The following is a 22,486-nucleotide window of genomic DNA, read 5'->3' as shown; positions in this document are numbered from 1 at the left end:
ATGGGAAAAGTGTCTTTGACTTTGTCCCCTGCTTTGTTCAGTTAAAAGATAAACAATAATAGAATCATGTAGTGGCTTATATGTTTACTTAAAAAGTCTGGTTCAGAACAGAATACAACAGTTTCTTACAAGAAATTAATGTACAAGACATGTTTTAACAGGGGGAAAAAAACAAAACGTTTTTTCACTAATACAGAGTTTGCTAATGCCACGAGAAAACAAAGTTTAAAAAAAAAAAAAGGTTCTCAAAATAATTCCTACGACCCAAAATTGGTCACTAGAACAAAGCTCACTAAAGCAGATACAGATGAAGTCTCTGGTTCCGACCCGCTCGCCAGGGACGCTCCGTGGGGGAATTTGTGCCTCCCTACAGCACGTGTTCACCCGCTAGCGCTTGAATGCCGGGTGAAGCATGCGCACGTTTTCCGTGCGCGGGGGGGGGGGAGGGGGGAAGTTTATGGAGAGATGGGGGAGAAATGGGAGGTTCCCACAAGCAGGACAAGATGGAACCCAGAGACTTCATCTGTAAGCTCCGGTCCCTCTGGCAGCAGCTCCAGGGGGTGTATATTCAAACGAAACTATTGATGTACAACCACGTGTGAATTCAGACGCGGAGGGACCGTACTATCTGCCACTAAAAGTGTCGCTGATAAGGACCCATGGACTGTGGTGGTGGTCCTTGGCGGTTGGCCTGCCCTGCTGTTTGACTCACCAAGTGAGAGAGGGCAGGACCACTCTGGATCAGTGTGTCCAGAGCCTTCTGAACACTGGGGTTGTCGAAGTTGATTCCACTGGATCCGGTCGGTCTCTGGTTGGGAAGATTGCTTGGGACTTGGGGGCGGTTCTGGTGTTGCCCATACATGCCTTGAGATTGTGGAGGGGGACCAGGTCTCGGTGCGGTGTTCCTTGGAGGGCCGCCTCCCACTTGCCCCATTGAATTAGGATGCTGGTTCACCGCAACCTGAGGTCTCTGCGGAGATGGTCCAAGTGTGGAGCTGTTCATCTGTCCTGCCCGGGGCTGAATGTTAGCTATATTCCCATAGCCTTGGCCTGGGGCATGTCCAGATGTAGCTGTGGAACTGGATAGGTTAGTATTGGACACAGGTGGAGCTCCACTATTGAAAAGACTGAGGATTTTGGCCTGCAGCTCCTGTTGGGGGTTGCTCACAGACTGGGGTGCTTGTGGAGCAGAAACCATAGGCTGAGAGATCTGCATGGGCGGATTATTCGCAAGGCTGCTCTGACCATCCATGGAACCGACTGGAGCTGATCCCATTGGCTGCCGGGACATTTGTGCTATAAAAACACAAATACAGGTCAAATTGCATTTCCATAACTACTCAAAAGCAGCAGAAGTAAGAAAAAGATAACCCTCCCATCAGATGTTTCTATCCCATAGCACTTACATGGCATGGGGTCAGAGGGTCCACGCAGCAATCTCTCCTTTCTGTCGCGGAGGTAAAGGATGATCTTGTCCATCTCCTCGGTGGTAACATATCGATTGTCTGCAAGAAGCCCGAACACGGCCTGTATACCTGGAGGGTGGGGCCCCCTTCCTCCCTCATCCACTGGTGGGGCACGCTCCCTCAGGACAGCTTCGGCAGCCATCTTGGCCGCCTGGCGCGCGATATCCTCCCGCTCCTTGTCCCGGGTTTCAGATTTGTAGCGTTCGTAGTTCCTAGCCACGAGTACCATTGCATCGGCGAGAGGCATGTTCCGATGCTCTGCAACACAACAGCGGTTAGAAATCACTGCTGCACCATCACCGCACCTTGCATTGTAATCACAAGGAAGCTAAAGGAACATGGCCCAGAGCCAATGGCTAGACATGAGGCTTATTTGTCATGGTTTCACATCTTCCCATATTGGCATCACTTAGTTACACAAACCCCAGCAGCCATTACTGTGCCATTCATAATCAGACACCAGCAATAAGAACAACTTAACTCTAATAATAAATAAAAACCACACACAGTTTTTTTTTTTTTATAAGAATGCAGTTACATCATAGAGGATGAAAAAAATAAAAAAATTAACGACATGTCTATCAAGTTCACCCTATGCTAAATTTAGACAGATACTTTATCCTATATCCGTACTTACAGTATATTGATACAAAGGAAGATAAAGAAAACCCCAGTGATACATCATCCAATGATATCTCATAAGGGGGAAAATAAATTCCTTCCCGACATTGCCAATTCTTCAATCAGATTACTCCCTGGATCAGCATCCTTCCCATGTTTACTTATTTGGTATGTCTCTGTATACCTTTCCTTTCTAAAAAGATGTCAAATCTTTTTTTTTTTTAAAGATATCTATTGTATCTGCCATCACAGTCTCCATGGGTAATGAATCCCACACTGTAACCGCCCTTACTGTAAAGAACCCTTTCCTTCGTTGCTGGTGAAATCTCCTTCACTCCAACCTTAAGGGATGACGCTGTGTCCTTTGTACTGCCCGTGGGATGAATAGTTCTTTTGAAAGCTCCTTGCACTGTCCTCAAATATATTTGTATATAGTTATCATATCTAGATATACATCTATTTCTCTTTGTTTCCCACAATTAAATAATCTTCAACTTTTAAGTGCTTATATAAAAAAATCACCACTGAACTACGAGTTTCTAAACACTTATCAGCAATAAAGGCCGAGACGACGCAGAAGCTTTAGGGCTGCAAAGTGTCCGTCCTTACCTTGGGGAGTGCCAAACAAGATGTTCACCGTACAGGAGCGATGTACTTGGTGCTGTTGGGTTATAACAATAGCAAATGGAGAGCCTCCTCTGGTAACATCTTCCAAGGCCTGTGTCAGAGAGACCTCGGTATTCAGGAAGATCAAGTCCACCATCATTCCCAAGTCACGCACCTTCCGGCCCACAGACTCTGCGTACTCCCTGGAGGGACACAAAGCCCTCGTTTACCACCCAGTATAATCTGCCCATGGGAGGTAGAAGGGTCAGCACAAGAGAATTTACTTACTTGGATTGTTTGTTAACTACCACGACAGAGCAGTCCACGGCACGTTCAGAGTCGAAACGTCTCTGGATCTCATCAAAATATTGCCGGTACAATTCCTCCCTACGACGTTCCTCCCGCTTTAAGATATCTGGTAAAAAAAGGAGTTGCCACAAAAACAGGGGGTAAGAAAAACAAGATCCACTCTTCCTCCAAAACCTGCAACTCCTCAACCACTACACCAGGGAAGAAACCAAGCAGATACAGGAGAAGACACTACAACAAGTGTGCACCCAACAGGAGACCCCACCCACGTCACTGCCGTGAGTTTTATATCCAAGGTATAGGGAGTTTAAATTTGCTCAGCTATTAATGGCTATAACCCATGGGCAGCAACAGTAAACAGCAAGGACACACCTTCTGAATCTCTGGGGTGTCTCTCCAGAGTGTCCCTGTAACGCTCCACATATGCATCCTCTTTCTTGCGATAATCATCGCGATATTTTTCGTATAGGTCATCGCGCCTGCAACACAGAATCCTGCTCCTCAGATTCCCACATCCAAAATGCTCATGAAACACTCTCAAAAAAAGGGGCAGTGCCATATAGTGATAGATATCCATCTCAAACATTTACCCTTTAAATAACGGTCTAACTTGGAACATTCTACTTTATTTTCACAAAATAAAAATGGGTTTGTTAGGCTTGGTCCCAGTGTTCCCATCATAGTAACAATTATTGAGGTTGGGGGAAAAAAAAAAATACATTTCCAGGGTTCAAATCAATGCTAAATGTAGATGACAGATACTTATCCTGTGTGTGTATTTACAGTATATTGATCCAGAGGGCGGTAAACACAATGCCAGCAACACATCGGCCTTTATTCTTTGTCTGGCTAATGACATCATAATTACATGTCTTTTAGGAAGATCATTTGGCAAATATAAATGCATGTGTACTATGGAAATATAAACTAAAAAAAAAAAAATCTACGTTTTTAAACAAGGTGTCAGCTCCCTTCCCCTATTTGACTAGCCTACAGTCCCCTGTTTACGTTTATCCTGGTTTGGGCTGTCCCTTTAAACCTCAAACCAAAATGGGAAGAACAGACTCAATTATAATTAGATAGCTCTGATATTAGGAGACAAATGCAAACATGTGGGTTTTCTTTTTGAATTGGGATAAAGCATGATGCCAACTATTTTTTTTAAAAACAGCTTTACGGTCATGTCTGGTTTAGCAAGCTTTCCTTGGGCAGAGCTCTACAACACAGAAGTGCTAGGTAATGCAGGGGCGAAGAACTAGGACCTAGCAGGCAAGGAATATGAAGGAGATCAACCATTAACAACTTGCAGCAGTGCCAGAGAAAACGCCAACACTTAAATATTCACCACGTTTTTATGGTTCTTCTTTAAGGTTCGTAGAATGAACAAAGAGGGATACCCGCTCTGCCTGGCATGAATATGAAGCGAGCAGGTGCAATAAGGTGCACTAGGGAAGAGCAATGCTACACAGAACAAGAGTATCCCGAGGTAGAAAAGGGAAAGGGAAGGTCCCAATGCTCGCTGGGAATGTATATGTGGGAGAAAAACCAGTCTGTAAGAACTTGGCTGCACCTAAGCCGTAACCAAGGATAAGCCAGAGGCCCACAGGTAATGGAGCCGAATACTTGTCCCAAAGCAATGAGATAAATGGTTGTATTAAAAACTAAATTGAATAATATATGAAATAAAAGAATGGGGATCAAATCTAAAAATAAATCTACAGAGCCATGGGTATGTAGCTCAAATGACAACAGCATAAATGGCTGCAAGGATATAATAGGCTTAGTTTTTAATACAATCATCACATCATTGCTTTGCTACAATTATTCGGCTTCATTGCCTGTATGTCTCCACGACTCAGCCTTGGTTACGGTTTAGTTACAGATGGGGTTTTCTCCCACATATATATTCCCAGCGAGCATTGGGTGCATGCTATTGGGACCTTCCCGTTTCCCCACGTCAGTGGGGCACTCTTTACCTCAGGATCCTCTCGTTAAAAGTTTAATTTAAAGAAAAACAAACAAATAAAAATCGGGAATGCATAAAGGCTGCACGATACAGGCTCTAGCATGTGTGCCGACTTTTCCCATTATCTCGGTATTGGGTGTTCAACTCGGGTCCTCAAGTTCCCCAACAGGTCAGGTTTTGAGGCAATTCCAGCAGCTTCGGCACAAGTGGCTCAGTGCACTGTGCTGAAGCTTCTGGGATAGCCTCAAAACCTGACCTGTTAGGGAGGGGGGAGAGAGGAGGAAGGGTAGGAGGGGGGAGAGAGAAGGGAGTTTGAGGACTGGAGTTGAGCACCCCTGATCATTGACGGAACGCTCCCTGAAGTAATTAAACAGATGGATGATACGACCCGTTTCCAGCAGCTGGCAATCAGACCATAAAATACCTGTACATAGGATCCCTGGGGTCACGTGCATCCTTCACATCCCGGTAACGATCAAACACCGGATCTCTGATGTCCCGAGCATCTCTTATGTTCCTGGAATCTGGCACGTCTCTTGGATCTCTAATGGCATCTCTAATGGGATCTCTGAAGTCCCTGGGATCCCGGGCATCTCGAGGCTCTCTTATCTCCCTGGGATTACGCGCGTCTCGTGCATCTCTCAGGTCTCTGGCTTCCCGCGCATCTCTGGGATCCCGGGCATCTCTCAAGTCTCGGGAATCCCGGGCATCTCGTGCGGCTCTTGGTTCCCGTCCATCTCTTCCATCCCGGGTGTCACGTAGTGTCCGTGAGTCCCTGCCATCTCGGGTGTCCCGGCTCTCTCTCCTGGGGCTGCTTCGTATAGGGGAGCGGTCACGCCTCACCTCACGGTTGTCTCCATAGGCATACAAATCTCTGAAGCACCACAAGGAGGATTCAGTTAATTGACGTTAGCATTTCACATCAACAGAAGCCCCTCTCCCCCCAACTAAAGCTCAGCCATACAGTGTTACATAAGAATGGAGGTGCACAAGAAAGCTTACAAGGTGTCAGCTGACAAACGACCATCCAGGTTCGTGCATGAACCTGCCTGAAGTGACGTCCTCCCAAACGTCTTGCCAATAGCATAAAGATCACATGAAATGCTTAGTCTAAGGCTACACAAAGCAGGATTGTGTTATGAAGCCAATGAGAACTGGATCCTGAACACATGCACAATTATACTTGGTAACAGAACAGTGAAGTGTTATAGGAGACAAAGTCCTTAATTTTGTACCATATCGGCTATAAAAACTTCCAGGCAGAGAATCGCATTTAGATTAGATGCATAATATTCCTATTTACACCAGTTACCCGAAATTCTATTTAATTATTGCCTTCACGATTTTATTCCCCCTAACCATGGTGTTTTAGTCTGTTTGAAGAAGATTTATTACTGTAGTATTGGCCATTTATTAGGTTTGCCTATACGGATTTAGGTAGTTTACGTTTTATCACACCCGAAGTAAAATGATCTTTTAAAAGCACAATTTAGAAGAGCATTTTTGTAGAGTATCAGAACCATAAGAACTACGAGACGGTTGCAGCAGATATCCATGCCGGAGAGAGAGAAATCCAAGAGGAGGATCCAATTCAGCAGACAAGTCAGGAAAAGGTTTAGTGCCAGCGAAGGAAGCGCCAACAACCATGGGTGCAATTGATTTCTCCCCCCCCCCCCCCCCCCTGAAGCACAAAAACAAAGCTGACCTACAGTAAGCAGTGCTACTTTAAATGACTGAGCACAGCTAATGTGACAAGATCGATCCCCTCCAGATGCTGGCAATGAGGGTGCGGGGCAAAAGCAGAGCTGTGATCTGAACATACCCGGGACAGCTGGAACAAGCAGACATTAAGAAAAAACTAGTGAGGTGTTTTTAAATGGATTGCACTTGGAAATATTTTTTATTGAAAGTAGAAATGTGGAAATTTAGTCTACAATTTTATGACAACCAGCAGTTTTATAATTTTTTACTTTTATTATTATTTTTTTTTTTAAGTTTAAAAATATACTACCTTTAGATTTTACGTGTGGGCTTTTCCTTTGTGCCTGCCCACACATTCAGCATACAAGATTAAGCACCAGCCCTATTTATAAGGAATGGGAAGAAGACGACTTGCACAAGTAAAGGTATAGGCGCATGTCAGGATGGGAGTGTGTTGCATAACCACTTGAAACATCAAGTAAAGCAGTTGACATACTGGGTATCCCTCCCTAACGATGTCCGAGCAGGAAACGCCACTAAGATTAGAGGCGCGCACATTCTTACGAGCAGAGACGGGGTGCACATTGTATTCAAGTGTTTAAAAACACCTGTCTTCATCAGGATTGATACTGTGTATCAGTCTGGTTCTGTCCGGTAACGCGATATGAAACGCAAAGCTCGCAAACGGACCTGGGCCACAGGTGGCAACGCATTCCCAGGGTGTGATCGCGATATTAAAACCAGTCCAACCTCTTGGGCAAGTTTCATGGTTTTGGACATTAGGATGGAGTCCAGCTATGTATTTTTGTGCGCGCTTTGCTCGAGGCGGTATTTGGGTGCTGGCGAGGGCTCGTTCCAGGAAGCCCTACCTTCAGAGGGCCGTCTGCGGCTGGCTAGTACTTTACCTTCGTGCTGGGCTGGACCTGGATGGAGCCTTATTCATATTTCTTCTCTCCGTTGCCTTGTTAATATCTGAAAAGCACAATCAACCCATCCGTTCAATTCTTTGAAACAAAAAGCGAGACAATTCAGAACATATATTTCATTAAAGCAAAAAAAAAAAAAAAAAAAAAAAAAAAAGTATATATGAATAAGACCGCTACTAGGGAAAGTGGTAAAAGGGAGGTTTATTATCAGACATGGTACAGTTTCCCTAAAACTATATTACATGGTTTCACTCAGACCTTCTGCCAACTTATCTTAAACTTCATCTAGAACCTCTGCATGCCTAATGGGAACAGAAACTCCAGCCTAGATCAATAGGGAGATGGACACTCAAATGTGAGCATCACTTCATTTCCCAAGATGGAAAGGTTACTGAGATCCGTCACAAACGCGACAGCCATACAAAATAACCGTGTCTGTTGTAGCGTGAGGCAGGTCCAAAGTGCACAAGGATAGAAACATGGACATCAAGATGTGGAGGAGTTTGTTTTCCCTGTAATTTTGTGCACCCAGCAAGGTGGGGGAAAGGAGCGCTTTATAAATCACATATCTGTGGCAGGCATCTTCGGTATAACGTGTGATATGGCGAGGTTTGGAATAATCACAGGAATGTTCTCTGTGCGTCGACTAAAAACAGAAAGCTTGTGTACCAAACAATTCCCTTACTACAACTCATCAGCCTGCCGGTGGGGGGAAAGTTTATTATCATGGTGAACCAAGACCTTTATATATACACATCTAATAAAAACAGATTGTTTGCAAGTCCTCAAAGCCACAGATAAATTGATCCAGATTGCAAAGTGTAGCATACATACACATCTGTATATTTAAACATTTTAAGCCCATTCGAAATACATTGCGTCTCAAAAAAAATAAAGAAGAAAGTCCTAATTTAGATGATTCTTTTATTTGTACCATTTCCCTTAATATTTTTCTTTCAGAAACTGCAGCACACAAGGGTCAGGAGGCATGCTCTTATCCCGAAACGTCTGCTTGTGCAAAGAAAAGCTGCTGGACTGTTTGTTTTTGTTAAAGACACTAATAGCATGGAACACACTTTAACCCAATTCGTACACCTTCCTAGAGGGGAAGCAGAGCCCCTTTAAAAAAACACCCATATCTGCTGCTCTACTACCTCTACGAGAGACGTCTTTTATACCCAACGAAAATGACAAAAGATTTCAGTCACATTCCAGCTGATTAAAATAACTAATGGTGTGGCGAGAATTCCTCGTGAATGGAAGGATACGCCATATTCCTGAATAGAAACAGCCGAAGTGTAGCTACAAAGTTCTAGTTCTGTCAGATAACCAAAGCCCTCCTTATTCAACATGGTTAGAAGCTGGGTAAGAAAAATCAGTGAACAATGCTTAACCTACTGAATGAATGTTACTGTAGCATGAACTGTGTCAGTAAGCCACGGTCTTCCCACCCAAAAAGAGTTGAAATAGAAGCGACTTCTGTGCACATTGCCATTTCTTCATCCCTAAAAAGCACCTGTCCTCATATGCTTGGACCCCTTTATTTGATACATGACAAAATAGTTTCTGGAATTAAGTCTGAAAGCTTTTAGAGCAATCTGGCAACAGAGGTCAGAGAAGCAGTAGAACATCTTACAGACTTTAGATCGCATAACATCAGATATTACATGGAGTTGCCCAAAGACTATTTTATTTATAATTTAAAAAAAAAGGGGGGGGGGGGGAGGAGAAAAACAGCCCTACAGGTTTTTAATGGGATGAAATATCAGACTTTAAATATTGATTTTTATATGGAATTTTCCATATTGGAAACGGACCGTTGATCTGGCTTCCATGAAAAACCAGACTAAAGCGGCCCAAGATGAAGCACAGGGAGATGATCCGATGAAGGGCTCTGTATCCAAACATTTCTTGTTGCAGTTTAGGTCAGAGTGTAAAGTAACCTTTTAGGGCGTAGGCATAAATATGGTTATGGGATGCAAAGAACTTGACTTGGGTACAAGATAGCGTTGGCATCCTAATGTCAGAAATGTAATGAGCAATTCCTTCATTTGGGGCCCATTGCAAACAGAGCAATAAGAATTCTCTTTCGCATCAAAAAAAGGGTGCAATTATTGAAAATGTCACAGTGTCAGTCCCATACAGTGTGTCCTGAAAGCCAACAAACACTGTACAATGCCTTCCATGTAGCTGCCCCAGAAAGGGGCATTCAGAAACGAATTGGAGCAAATTCACCAACACGTCAGATATAGGAGACACAAGCAAAACCAACACAGGCCGTTGTGGCACCTCAGACGGGAGTTACCACCATAAACTGGTACAATACAAGGGAGAGTGCAGTGGTTGGCACGCTATCTGTTCATTTGCCGAATAGAATCACATTAAAATCCTGGATTTGTAAAATTCCAAATTTTCAATTAAATAGCCGTTTCCAATTCTTCTACAAAAGGGCTGTAAATGAATGGTTACAAAACATAGTAACCATATTAGATGTTCTCCACCCTTTGTTAAAACTTACTGGGTGGGATACGAATCCTATATTTATAGTTTTACCGATGCACAAAAACCAGACAAACCTCCTGCTGAAATATTTACCAATTAGGTCTCTTAAACCAGCAGTCTGTGCAGGTTATTTAAATGGGGTGTAATTTTTTTTTTAATACATCTTAAACCAGGCAGATTTTTTCAGCCAATTGAAGATGCCTGGACACCCCCTGAACCTGCAGTTTTCTCCACCGATTACACAACAAGACCACTAGGGTCAGCATTACTCCAATGGTCCTTCAGCCATATTTGTAGTGGGTGGATCAAACATCGGAACAAAAAAACAAAAACAAACAAACAGTAAAAAACACGGTAGGACGACTGCAGACCAGCTATGGGGAATCCCATTTGTGCAAGTAACATTTAAAAACCAGGGGCTGCTGCTTTAAGAGAGGAAAAGAGCATTCCTGGCCCAGTACGGCAAACAGATCTAATCTGGATCAATGATCTTCCCATGTTGAATTTATTCAGCATATATCTTTAATACCTTTCCACAAAGGGTTTATTTTATATATATATTTTTTTAAACCTGTTTATTGGGAGGTGGTACAACTTTCATAGTGGTATTTTAAAGAGATCCAATGTGTGCCCTAAGTCTGCCAGGGTAATAATACATCCTAATGCCACTGCTTACTGTACAAGGTCCTGTCCACTTCTCCCCTTATCTCAGATGACCAGCCATTCTTACTGTCCCCCTCTCGGAAGGTTCCTTGCATTGACCTTGAATATATTTGTACATAGTAATCCTCTTTTCTAATGGGAAGAACACTAGCTTGGACCCTTAGTCTGTCCCCGCCAGCCAGGCCTTCCCATCCCTTTTATTCATGTGTGTTTTCCAGTTCCATGAGATGTTTCATGCTGAGGTGCCCAACACTGTACTCCATATTCAAGGTAAGAAACATGCTGACCTTTAACTGAAGGGGTAACTTCTGCAGAAATGCCTATCACTAGGGCCCGGCCCACGCACCTGACCGGAGTTACACGTCTGAGTGTGGTGAAGACAGGCTGGGTAATGCTATTAAACATTCTCGGTTGCTGGTTTTGAAGTGTGTAGTACCAAGTAGCAGCGGTGAGCTGTTTGCCTTACCTAATCTATACCCTTTAAAAACGCGCCCCGTCTCCCCCTCCACAGCAGCCTTGGCTTCTTCTGGTTGTTCAAATTGCACGAACCCATAGCCACGGAACACGCTGAGAGCTGGAAAAGTAACAGCAGTTACAGCCAGAGACGCAGCACCTTCTTGGCACGTTAGATTGGTGTACGCAGTCAGAGAAGATGTTTTAGTATGCGCAATACGATCAGCTGAAAACAGCAGTACTAAAAAACCCAATTAATTTTAAAAAAAATGGATGGCGCCATGTCATAGGAGATATAAAGCAGACTTGTTCTATATTACACGTTCCAAGTTTAATGGCAGCCTCTTTACACATTAAATGTTATCCCAATTTTTCTGTTTGTGCTTTATAGCAAGACCGCGGAAATTCGGTGTTTTTAAATAGAGAATTTTATATATTTTTAACTGTAAGCACACAGAAAGATGTGGCTAGATCCGCATGAACCACAAATGGGATAGTAACTGATGACATCAGAGTATTTTTATTATTAGAAACTTAGATTACAAGTATTAAAACAGCTGCAGAAATTGCATCCATAGACTAGTTAAGTGTATAAAATTGTACTAACCACTAATCTTTCCATATTTTGAAAATATCTCTTCCATCTCTTTGCGGCTCACGTCGTCTTTGGGCATATTGCCGACAAAAATTCTTCGTTCTAAATCGCGGGGGTCATTGCTGTCAGTGCGGTTGCGCTGGGCGGGGCTGGGGCTAGGGCTCTTGCTTCTTCGGCGAGACATTGCTGTTGAATCCAAATGAAACTTCGCAAAAGAGAAAAATGGCCAGGTATATCATTTCATATCCATAAGAAATTGCCAACATACTACAAGACGCGTCTTATGTACTGTGAGCTCCGAGACGCAGATTCAATAAAATATCTTTCAGTCCAGGTGTACTTGATCTTTCCAAAGAAAAACGAACCCGTCGTAAAGACAAACAAACATTTTAAATATATTGAGAATCTGTAAATATCGAGTTGCTTATTAACCATTACACCACCCACCCGAGTCGTCAAATTGACCCTGCATTTTAATATAACCGAAGCCGGACTTTCCTCTAATTTATGCGAGGACAATGTTGGTTTTTGTTATACCCGATAAAAGGCTCGGCAGCAGCGACACAGTCTACAAACGGGCAGTGAAATGAATGCATTTCAATTGCAACAATACCCAAATTTGCCTAAATGTTAACCCCCTCCCAACCACCATCAAAAAAATAGAAGAGGCTCCAGAATTGAATAGTGGTCTTAAATTTGTCTTTATTAGAAATCAGGTGTCAGCATGGCAGGCACTGTTGGTGCATTTCATTCAAATGTATTCCGAAATCAAAAAGCGTCAGAAACCCCACCAACACGTCAGCTGCCGTATTAATAAAACTTTATTGCATTTTATTGGCAAATTCAAATGTGAATAGAAATTTTTACAGTTGAAGTAATCTAGCAGTTTGATATTTGGCAAATACAGTATGCCATCTGCCCCCGCGGGGTACAAGCAGACACACAGGCCTCCCAAAAAAAGGAATCCAGTCTCCTCCAGCTATGTCGTTCTTGCAAAGGCAGAGAGAGAAGCACGGTAAGGCGCACACCCCAGGGACAGGCGCAGGACCAAAGCTCAACTACCCGAGTATTCATTAGCCAGGAAGTAGACTTGGAAATGCTGAAGGAAATAAGGGTGGTTTCTTTTCTGGCCAATACCATAGCAGCCCAGAGGTGGCTATTTCTAGATGTTCTAGTATCACGTTACCCGAAATAATCTCATATGTATTTGATTTTTCTTATCGGAAGTTAAAAAATAAAAATAAATAAAAACACACGAATTTCTTGGTAGAATTGCTTCTTTATGCAATCAAACAGCAGCAAGATGCTGGTCCCACGCTGTTCTCAGCACAAAGACATTTAAAATCAGGAAACCTGCATTAAATCAAATACTACACCTGCTTCTAAAAACATGGAATAGCTCCCAAACCTTTAGAAGAATTACATCTGACCTTTCTGCCCACATACTATAAAACGCTGCTGGTTATGAAGTATATCGTTATGCGGCGCTGCTAGTGGAGCTTTAGCAGACAGCGGCTGTACCAGGATCCCCTCAGGCACGCACTCAAACTGCGTGCCCAGCATCATACAAACGGCTTTCCCCCTTTCTGTCCGGATCACATAACCCAAGAGTGCCTCGGTAACAGTAATAATGCAAGCACTTGTTTCACAACCACTTTATTACGCACAGCAGAGAGTGGTCTCATGCCAATACATCCAGATCTACACATTACGATCCAGAATCCTACTAACAAAGATACAATACACATTTATTTTATGCCCATAGGGAGGCAGAACAACACTGTGGTCCCTCAGGTAATGATTACACATCAATACTTCAACACAAGAGATGTAGATATAGACACACACATACGTTTCGGATGCAGAGCAGAAGCATGTTGTATAAAAGTATTCCAAATGGGTAAGTGGCATTGTAATTGAGGTATTGAGGGACAAAGCGAGCTGTCACCTTCTTTCCCCCACACAACAACCTATTCAAAGCACACAACATAAACTGTCTATACGACTGGCAGTGTTTGGAGGGTACAGGGGTCTCCCTACTGCCCTGCCAGTGTTACGGGGGTCTCTCTGCTACCCCAGGAACTTGCAGTTACAGGAGTCTCCCTGCTGCCCCAGGTACAGGCAGCGTTACAGGAGTCTCTCTGCTGCCCCCGGCAAGGGGTCTCACTGCTGCCATGCCCCAGGTACTGGCAGCGTTACAGGGGTCTCCCTGCTGCTACCAATACACTACAACAGACTAATTTCTGACAGGCCTGCAGCCAAGAACCCCCAGTGCACAATCATCAACACAGAGCCATAGGTGTAAGGTACCAGTCTCTACCCCAAATCTGAAAGCCCAGCCCCTGAAAGGAGGCATCAATGGGAACGGTGCACAACCCCTAGTGCAGCAGTTCCCAACCTTTGATACTGAGCAAACACCTGCTATAACATCTTTGTTCCTGCAAACCCCAACTAATATCTTATCGGCCCCATAGCCTACAAAAGCAGATTATTCAGTGAATCAGAACTGCCGATGTGGAGTATATTTAACTCTAAAAAGGTTATCATCAGTGAAATAGGTTTAGACTATTCTCTTTTAGTGGGTTGATCTACTAGTGCTGTGAAGATTTTTCTGTAGATGTACAGTTTTCTACAACCGTTTAAAATAAATAAATATATATATATATATTTGCACAAAACAGATCCTTATGTACTGTATATAATTTGAGACAGTATGTCTGACTTTACAATATCCAAAATACCTTTGATGTGTACATGAATAAAGTATAAGCGGGCGCTTAATTGCATGAAGTTTGGAGTTAGAAGTGGGACTGATTCTCTTAGTTTAGCCAGTCCTTTGCCTTTATACAATTTGTGTGCTGGAAATAAATTTTAATGATTGAAAAGACTATATTTAGGGACTTTGTATACACATATTTTTCACGTAGACAAATGGGCCTGTCAGAGACAGAGGAAATAAGGCCCCCAATTGCATGCACCCTACACTGTGTTGGTTTGCAAGGCAGATAAGATAATGGGGATGGTCCCCAATGGCTGGAATTACACGGATGCTATTATTATTATAGACACATATACCGAGGTTGAGCGGGTTTCTCCCCCTTTTTGTACATTTACATATATTTTTCACGACTGATATAATGATGACAGACTGACATCACATAATTAGCATATTTAGGCGCAAAAATCCAGAGAAAATGGTGTATGTAAACCTGGAATTACACACTGTCCGAGTATTGCACCTGAAGGGGCTGTTTGTACCCTGAAATCTTTATGCACTTGCTCTCGTTTCCCCAATAAAGAGCGCGAGTCGACCGTTATATTATACGTGTGCGTTTAGCTTCTTTCTTTTTAGCCGCCTCAAGACTATTGCCGGCAAAACGGTTTAGAAGAAACGATCAGCGCACAACAACTTGGTTCCTCGTCACCAACGCGTTTATACTCCGTCTATATCATGCCATCCAGAGAATGCGCCCCCAACATGTCAAGGTGTGTTCACCTTGCGTATAATCGCTTCTGTGCAGCGATCATTTCGTCTACGCATTTGTTACGGAGGTGGCGCATGAGCGGGACGCTGCTGTGACCAACAATCTAAAGATAAAGCTACAAGGAGAAAAACAAACGGATCCCAAGGTGAAGGGAGCCAGTTACATGGCTGTTTAACAAAGCTGATCGATCCCAGGCAGTATAGTGTCCTGAGCTTGCGAGGGGGAAACATTGTATAAAGCACTTACCTTAATTAATCCTTAAATAGCCAGCCAACTCTCACCGTAACCCAGGGGGGTGCGCCCTGCGCTCTTCCGCAACTTTTAAATGAATGGCAGAGGAACAGTGCAGGGCCTCCAACCTTCTCCATCTTCTGATCTCGATGACTCGTCGCCATGACAGCGCTGCGTCAAATGGTGACGCGTTGCCATAAGAACACGTCACATGACGCCACAGAAATGAGATGCCGGAAAGCAGGTAAGAGGGCAAGCGGGGGTACGACTTAAAGTTTGTGCACCCCTGCTTTAACCCGAAAAAGCCAGCCAATGCTTACCTTATCCTGCACGTCTAAATTCGTGATCGATAACAGGATATAGGCGAGCTGATGCAGTGTGTGATTGAGATATAGATATATATCGGAATAAAAGAGTTCTTCAGTATTAGGCGATACCTTTTTTACTTGGACTAACAAGAGTTCTCCTCTTCCTCAGGTCCGGCAATACTGATTAACAAAGGATCTATGGCTAAAACAGGGTTTGGGAGAGCAGGGGGGCAGGGGGAAACAAAAAAACAGATGTACTGTATGTAAGGTAGGGTGAAAAAGTGTTTAAAGACACTTTCTCACCCTACCTTATCTACAGTACACCTGCCCCCCCTCTCCCAAACCTCTGGTGTAGCCATAGATCCTTTGTTAATCAGTATTGCCAGACAAGAGGAAGAGGAGAACTCTCGAAAACTTGTCCTATGACAAATTGTTAGTCCAAATAAAAAAGGTATCACCTAATACTGAAGAACTCATTTATTCTGCAATATAAATATATATATATATATATATATATATATATATAAATAAAAATTGAGATATAAGAGATAAGACTGTATGCTGGCAGAGACTCTGTGGTACATGTGTATAGAACATGAGGTGGGGGCGGTGGGAGGGAGACGGTAGGTGGGTGTATAACACACACACATTATATATGCATATATATATATATATATATATATATATATATATATATATATATATATACACACACACATATATATATATATACATATATATATATATATATATATATATATATATATATATATATATATATATATATATATATAACGGGGGAGGAGACAGTAGGTATAACAGTAGGAGACAGTAGGTGTACACATATATACATATATATATACACACACACACACACTAACACACAAACATCCTTCTCCCCGATTTAGGCGGCATTCATTCTGTGGCAGATTATCGCTCGGAGCAAAGGTTAGTCAGAGAGAAGGTTTAGGCAGTACTACACACACTCTGCAGCACGCGCACAATTACTGCATACACAAAAATATATATATGCACGCGCACATACACAAAATTACTGTATACACAAAAATATATATATGCACGCGCACATACACAAAATTACTGTATACACAAAAATATATATGCACGCGCACAAAAATACATACACATAAATATATATATATATACACGCACGCACGCACAAAAATATATAAGTATACACACGCGCACAAAAATATACACACATACACCTCTTACCCGGTATCTCCCGCTCTCTGGGTTCGGGATGAATCTGTGCACACGGCCACCTCAGAGCAGATCCGGTCAGCTTTACAGCAGGTCGCACTTTACGGCAGGCAACACCAGAGCCCCTTCGTTGGTGGTAGCTATGGAGACAGCCAATGATTGGTCTGTGCGAATCACGTGACGTACGCCTACCACCCAGAAGCCCCTCCAACAGCCGCCGCCATCTTCCCTTCGGCTGAGGCTCCGCTCAGGAAATGGCGCCCGTGACGTCATGAAGCGTCGCATGTGCTGGGGATCAAGGGGCATTACCCACTACCACTCTTTATATCGTGTCACATGCACTACCATGCCTACTACCACTCTAAATATCGTGTCACATACACTACCATGCTTACTGCCACTCTATGTATCGTGTCACATACACTACCATGCTTACTGCCACTCTATGTATCGTGTCACATACACTACCATGCTTACTGCCACTCTATGTATCGTGTCACATGCACTACCATGCTTACTGCCACTCTATGTATCGTGTCACATGCACTACCATGCTTACTGCCACTCTATGTATCGTGTCACATGCACTACCATGCTTACTGCCACTCTATGTATCGTGTCACATACACTACCATGCTTACTGCCACTCTATGTATCGTGTCACATGCACTACCATGCTTACTGCCACTCTATGTATCGTGTCACATACACTACCATGCTTACTGCCACTCTATGTATCGTGTCACATGCACTACCATGCCTACTACCACTCTATGTATCGTGTCACATACACTACCATGCTTACTGCCACTCTATATATCGTGTCACATACACTACCATGCTTATTGCCACTCTATATATCGTGTCACATATACTACCATGCTTAATGCCACTCTATATCGTGTCACATACACTACCATGCTAAATACCTATCAGTAGTCTGTGTGCAGGTATGCGATGGTCAGTGTCTGTGCTGCTCTGTCTGAGTAAGTGTGTTGTGTAGATCAGTGTCTGTTTGTGTTAGGCTGGGGCCATGGTACCGCAGACTGTGCGGACGACTGCCGTAAGGCAGTGGATGTGCATTGCGCAAGAAACCAGTTCAAACTGATTTCTTGGCGCGATAGGCCGGTCCCGTGAGCGGTTCACCCGATGAGGGCGAACCAGCTCCTTGACGCCCCTAGGCACGGCCCATCCACCATGGCCCGGTAAGCGCCCGCTCACTGACCACCCAACGCATGGGCGAAGGCACCATGGCCCCAGCCTTAGTTGTGTAGGTCAGTGTCTGCGTATGTGTCTTGTGTACATCAGTGTGTGTGAGTTGTGCATGTCAGTGTCTGCGTATGTATGTCGTGTAGGTCAGGGTCTGCGAATGTGTGTTGTGTAGGTCAGGGTCCATGTGTGTTGTATACGTCGGGTGCGCAGTCTTTCCCTGCTGCGCCCCCCCCCTCCTTTACCTTGTCTCCGGCTCTCGGCGTCAAAATCATTCCAGCGTTGCCATAGCGACGCATCGCTGAAGATAAGGTAAGTGAAGTTGCAGAGGCCTCACGCGATCCCCCGGCCTTTAATTTAAATGCCTTGGGGGAAGAGTGCAGGGCCTCTGCAATCACCGGGCCCCCCTAAAAAAGCTTGCGCCCCCCAACCCCCGTTTGCGCATTCCTGGTGTAGGTCAGGGTTTGTGTGCGTGTGCACGTCAGGGTATGTGTGCGTTGTGAAGGTCATTGTCTGTGTGTGTGTTGTGTAGGTCAGGGTCTGTGTGTGGTTTTTTAGTTTTCAGTAAATGTGTATGTTGGTCAGTGTGTGTTTCTGGGAAATGCATTGTGTGTTGGTCAGTGTGTTTCTGGGAAATGCATTGTGTGTAGGTCAGTGTGTTTCAGGGAATGCATTGTGTGTGGTTGTTTATTTGTATGTAGTGGATATATCGGGTGTGTGCTTATGTTTATGGTGCCTACATACAGATATAGCCAACGTTGTTGTGTAATAACGGCTGCAATAATGTCAGCTACACCTCTGTGTGGGGGCCAGCGAACCCTTAATCTCAGTGCTGATAAAATCCCCTTGCCCCCAATTTAAAATTCACCAGCCAGTCCCTAGGGAGGGGGGAGAGAGAATGGCAAGAATGAGGGGAGAGAGACAATTGCAAGGGAGGGGGGAGAGACAATGGCAAGGGGAGAGAATGGAGGGAGGAGAATGGGGGGGGGGGGAGGGAGGAGAATGGGGGGGAGGGAGGAGAATGGGGGGGGAGGGAGGAGAATGGGGGGGAGGGAGAATGGGGGGAGGGAGAATGGGGGGGAAGGGATAGAAGAGAGCGAATGGGGGTGGTAGGGAGAGAGGGAGCAGGAAGGGACAGAGGAGGGGAGAGGGAGAGAGGGCGGAGAGGGAGGGCGGAGAGGGAGGGCGGAGAGGGAGGGCGGAGAGGGAGGGGGGGAGAGGGGAGGAGAGGTGAGGGAGGGGAGGAGAGGTGAGGGAGGGGAGGAGAGGTGAGGGAGGGGAGGAGAGGTGAGGGAGGGGGGGAGAGTGAAGGGAGGGGGAGAGAGGGAGGGGGAGAGAGGGAGGAGAGGGGGAGGGAGGGGGAAAGGGATAGAGAGAAGGGGAGAGAGAGGGAAAGGGAGAGAGAGGGCGGAAGGGAGAGAGGGGGAAGAGAGGGACTATGAATAATACAGCATAAACGGGGACGCTATTAGACAAATACCATTAAAATATCTTTTTTTAGAGCTTTATAAATACATTTTTATTGTGCCCCGGTTTTTAATTTTGAAAATACCATTAATACCACTCTATATCATGTCACATACTCCGTGTGCACGTTACTCTGCGGTACTCCCACGTACTTCGTGTTGGCGGTACTCCCCCGTTCTCCGTTTCTTTGTTACTCTGCAGTACTCCCACTTCAGACTTGTTTTCAGTAAATGTGTCTGTAGGTCAATGTGCGTTGTGCAGGACATGGTCTGTGTGTAGTTTTTTAGTTTTCAGTAAATGTGTATGTTTCTGGGAAATGCATTGTGTGTCGGTCAGTGTGTGTTTCAGGGAATGTATTGTGTGTGGTTGTTTATTTGTATGTATCGGGTGTATGCTTGTGTTTATGGTGCCTACATACAGATATAGCCAACGTGGTTGTGTAATGTCGGCTACACCTCTGTGTGGGGGCCAGCGGCCCCTTAATCTCAGTGCTGATAAAATCCCCTTGCCCCCAATTTAAAATCCACCAGCCAGTCCCTAGGGTGGGGGGAGAGAGAATGGCAAGAAAGAGGGTAGGGAGAGACAATGGCAGGGGGGAGAGACAGTGGCGAGGGAGAGAATTCGGGGATTGAGGAGAGAGAATTGGGGGCGGGGGGGGAGAGCTATTACACAAATACCATTAAAATATTTTTTTTAGTGCTTTATAAATACATTTTTATTGTGTCCCGGTTTTTAATTTTGAAAATACCATTAATACCACTCTATATGTCACATACTCTGTGTGCACGTTACTCTGCAGTACTCCCACGTACTTCGTGTTGGCGGTACTCCCCCGTTCTACGTGTCTTTGTTACTCTGCAGTACTCCCACTTCAGATTTGGGATTATTATTGGTATCCTGTGATCATGATGCGCATGTAGAGCGGAGTATTACAGTGACCCCGTGTCACCCAGCTCCCCGCCACCAGTCTCTCCCAGCTATTTTGTTCTTGCAAATAGGGTTACCAGGTGGCTTCCCCAAGGGCTCCTGACACCTCCTCCTGATTGGCTGCTGCTGGGTAATGCAGCCAATCAGGATGGACGAAGCTGCCCCGCCCCCTAGCAACAGCCCAGCCCGGGGAAATCCCCCCCGGCCCCCCTAGCCGCTCAGGTCACTATGTCCAGAGAGGTAACACCGGACACATACATGTCTAGTATTACCTTTTTACTGGACAGTGAGACACAAAAAAAAAAGGGGGGGGAGAGGGGGGACAGACCGGTTTAATACTGGACACATGGCAACCCCAGCGAGAGAAGCACAGTAAGCGCACAAACCAGGGACAGACACAGGACCCAAGTATTCATTAGCCAGGAAATAGACTTGGAAATGCTGAAGGAAATAAGGGTGGTTTCTTTACTGGCCAATACCATAGCAGCCCAGAGGTGGCTATTTCTAGATGTTCTAGTATCACGTTACCCGAAATAATCTCATATGTATTTGATTTTTCTTGTAGGAAGTTAAAAAAAAAAAATAATCTAATTTCTTGGTAGAATTGCTTCTTTATGCAAATCAAACAGCAGCGCGACGCTGTTCTCTCAGCACAAAGACATTTAAATCAGGAAACCTGCATTAAATCAAATACTACACCTGCTTCTAAAAACATGGAATAGCTCCCAAACCTTTAGAAGAATTACATCTGACCTTTCTGCCCACATACTATAAAACGCTGCTGGTTATGAAGTATATCGTTATGCAGCACTGCTAGTGGAGCTTTAGCAGACAGCGGCTGTACCAGGATCCCCTCTGGCACGCACTCAAACTGCGTGCCCAGCATCATACAAACTGCTTTCCCCCTTTCTGTCCGGATCACATAACCCAAAAGAAGTTATCAGTGCCTCGGTAACAGTAATAATGCAAGCACTTGTTTCACAACCACTTTATTACGCACAGCAGAGAGTGGTCTCATGCTAATACTTCCCGATTATATTATAGGTCCGAGGTGTGCAACTCTGTCGACAATCGCCACAAGTGGCGAATTGGCCATGAAAGTGTGGCGAATGAGAGTTTGCCAGCTCCCACAGTAAAATAAACTTTTTCCTGGTGGCGTGTTGCTGGTTTCCGCTTTCTGAATGAGTCAACGAAGTGAACTAGCCTATTTTGATCTGGTTTAATACTGATTGGCCTTAAACAGCAATTCTACTTGTTGCCAAGTAGAACAAAGAAAAACCAGTCAAACAAATATATAAGGGAACCAACAAGTGCACTGTAAAAAGTGCACTGTAAAAAGTGCACTTAAAAAAGAAGGGTTAACGCAAAAGAACCCATGACGGGGGATACCGAGCAGAGCACCCCGCCTAACGCCCACTGGGAAGCAAACTCCGAAACCGTCCCAGCGGACTCAACGTACGTGAACTCTGCCCGAATACGGGAGTGCACCAGCGCCCGGAATACTGCCACGATGTTCGTTGGGACCCCCCTCTCCAAACACTGCCTCCTGGTCTTGTAAATGGCTACCTTAGCCACTGCCAGGAGCAGGTTGACTAGGAGATCCCTAGGCTTATTGTCTCGGGACACTGGGCACCCAAAAATAAAATGAGGGGAAAAACCCAGCCAGAACTGCAGAAGAAGGCTCCTCAAGGTGGATAAGAGGGGCTGCAGTCTGGCGCAGCTCAGATAAATGTGGAATACGGACTCCCGCTCGCCACAGAAGGGACAGGCGGCGGGGGCGTCCGTGAAGTGTGCCAAATACTCTCCTGTGCTCAGTGCACCGTGGAG

General features: G+C 44.6%; 1 protein-coding gene across 4 annotated transcripts; it reads right to left on the bottom strand.

Moving 5' to 3' along the window:
• Positions 1-69: 69 nt before the first annotated feature.
• NCOA5 (nuclear receptor coactivator 5) lies at positions 70-17,277 on the bottom strand. Of its 4 annotated transcripts, none has more exons than XM_075571792.1 (10): positions 17,069-17,277; positions 11,821-12,013; positions 11,227-11,334; positions 7,575-7,641; positions 5,393-5,842; positions 3,375-3,481; positions 2,982-3,108; positions 2,697-2,896; positions 1,407-1,724; positions 70-1,296 (listed from the first exon to the last, which is right to left on the bottom strand). In XM_075571792.1, the coding sequence occupies exons 2-10, from the start codon at positions 11,990-11,992 to the stop codon at positions 635-637; spliced, it is 2,211 nt and encodes a 736-aa protein (XP_075427907.1). In that variant the 5' UTR covers positions 11,993-12,013; positions 17,069-17,277; the 3' UTR covers positions 70-634. The 4 variants fall into 4 exon arrangements, with proteins under 4 accessions (XP_075427907.1, XP_075427910.1, XP_075427908.1 ...); XM_075571795.1 differs by having other exon boundaries at positions 11,821-11,994; positions 17,069-17,271; XM_075571793.1 differs by lacking the exon at positions 11,227-11,334.
• Positions 17,278-22,486: the final 5,209 nt, after the last annotated feature.

Source organism: Ascaphus truei, chromosome 15 (assembly GCF_040206685.1).
Source record: "Ascaphus truei isolate aAscTru1 chromosome 15, aAscTru1.hap1, whole genome shotgun sequence".
Lineage (NCBI taxonomy): Eukaryota > Metazoa > Chordata > Amphibia > Anura > Ascaphidae > Ascaphus > Ascaphus truei.
This window is presented reverse-complemented; position numbering and strand designations above follow the sequence as displayed.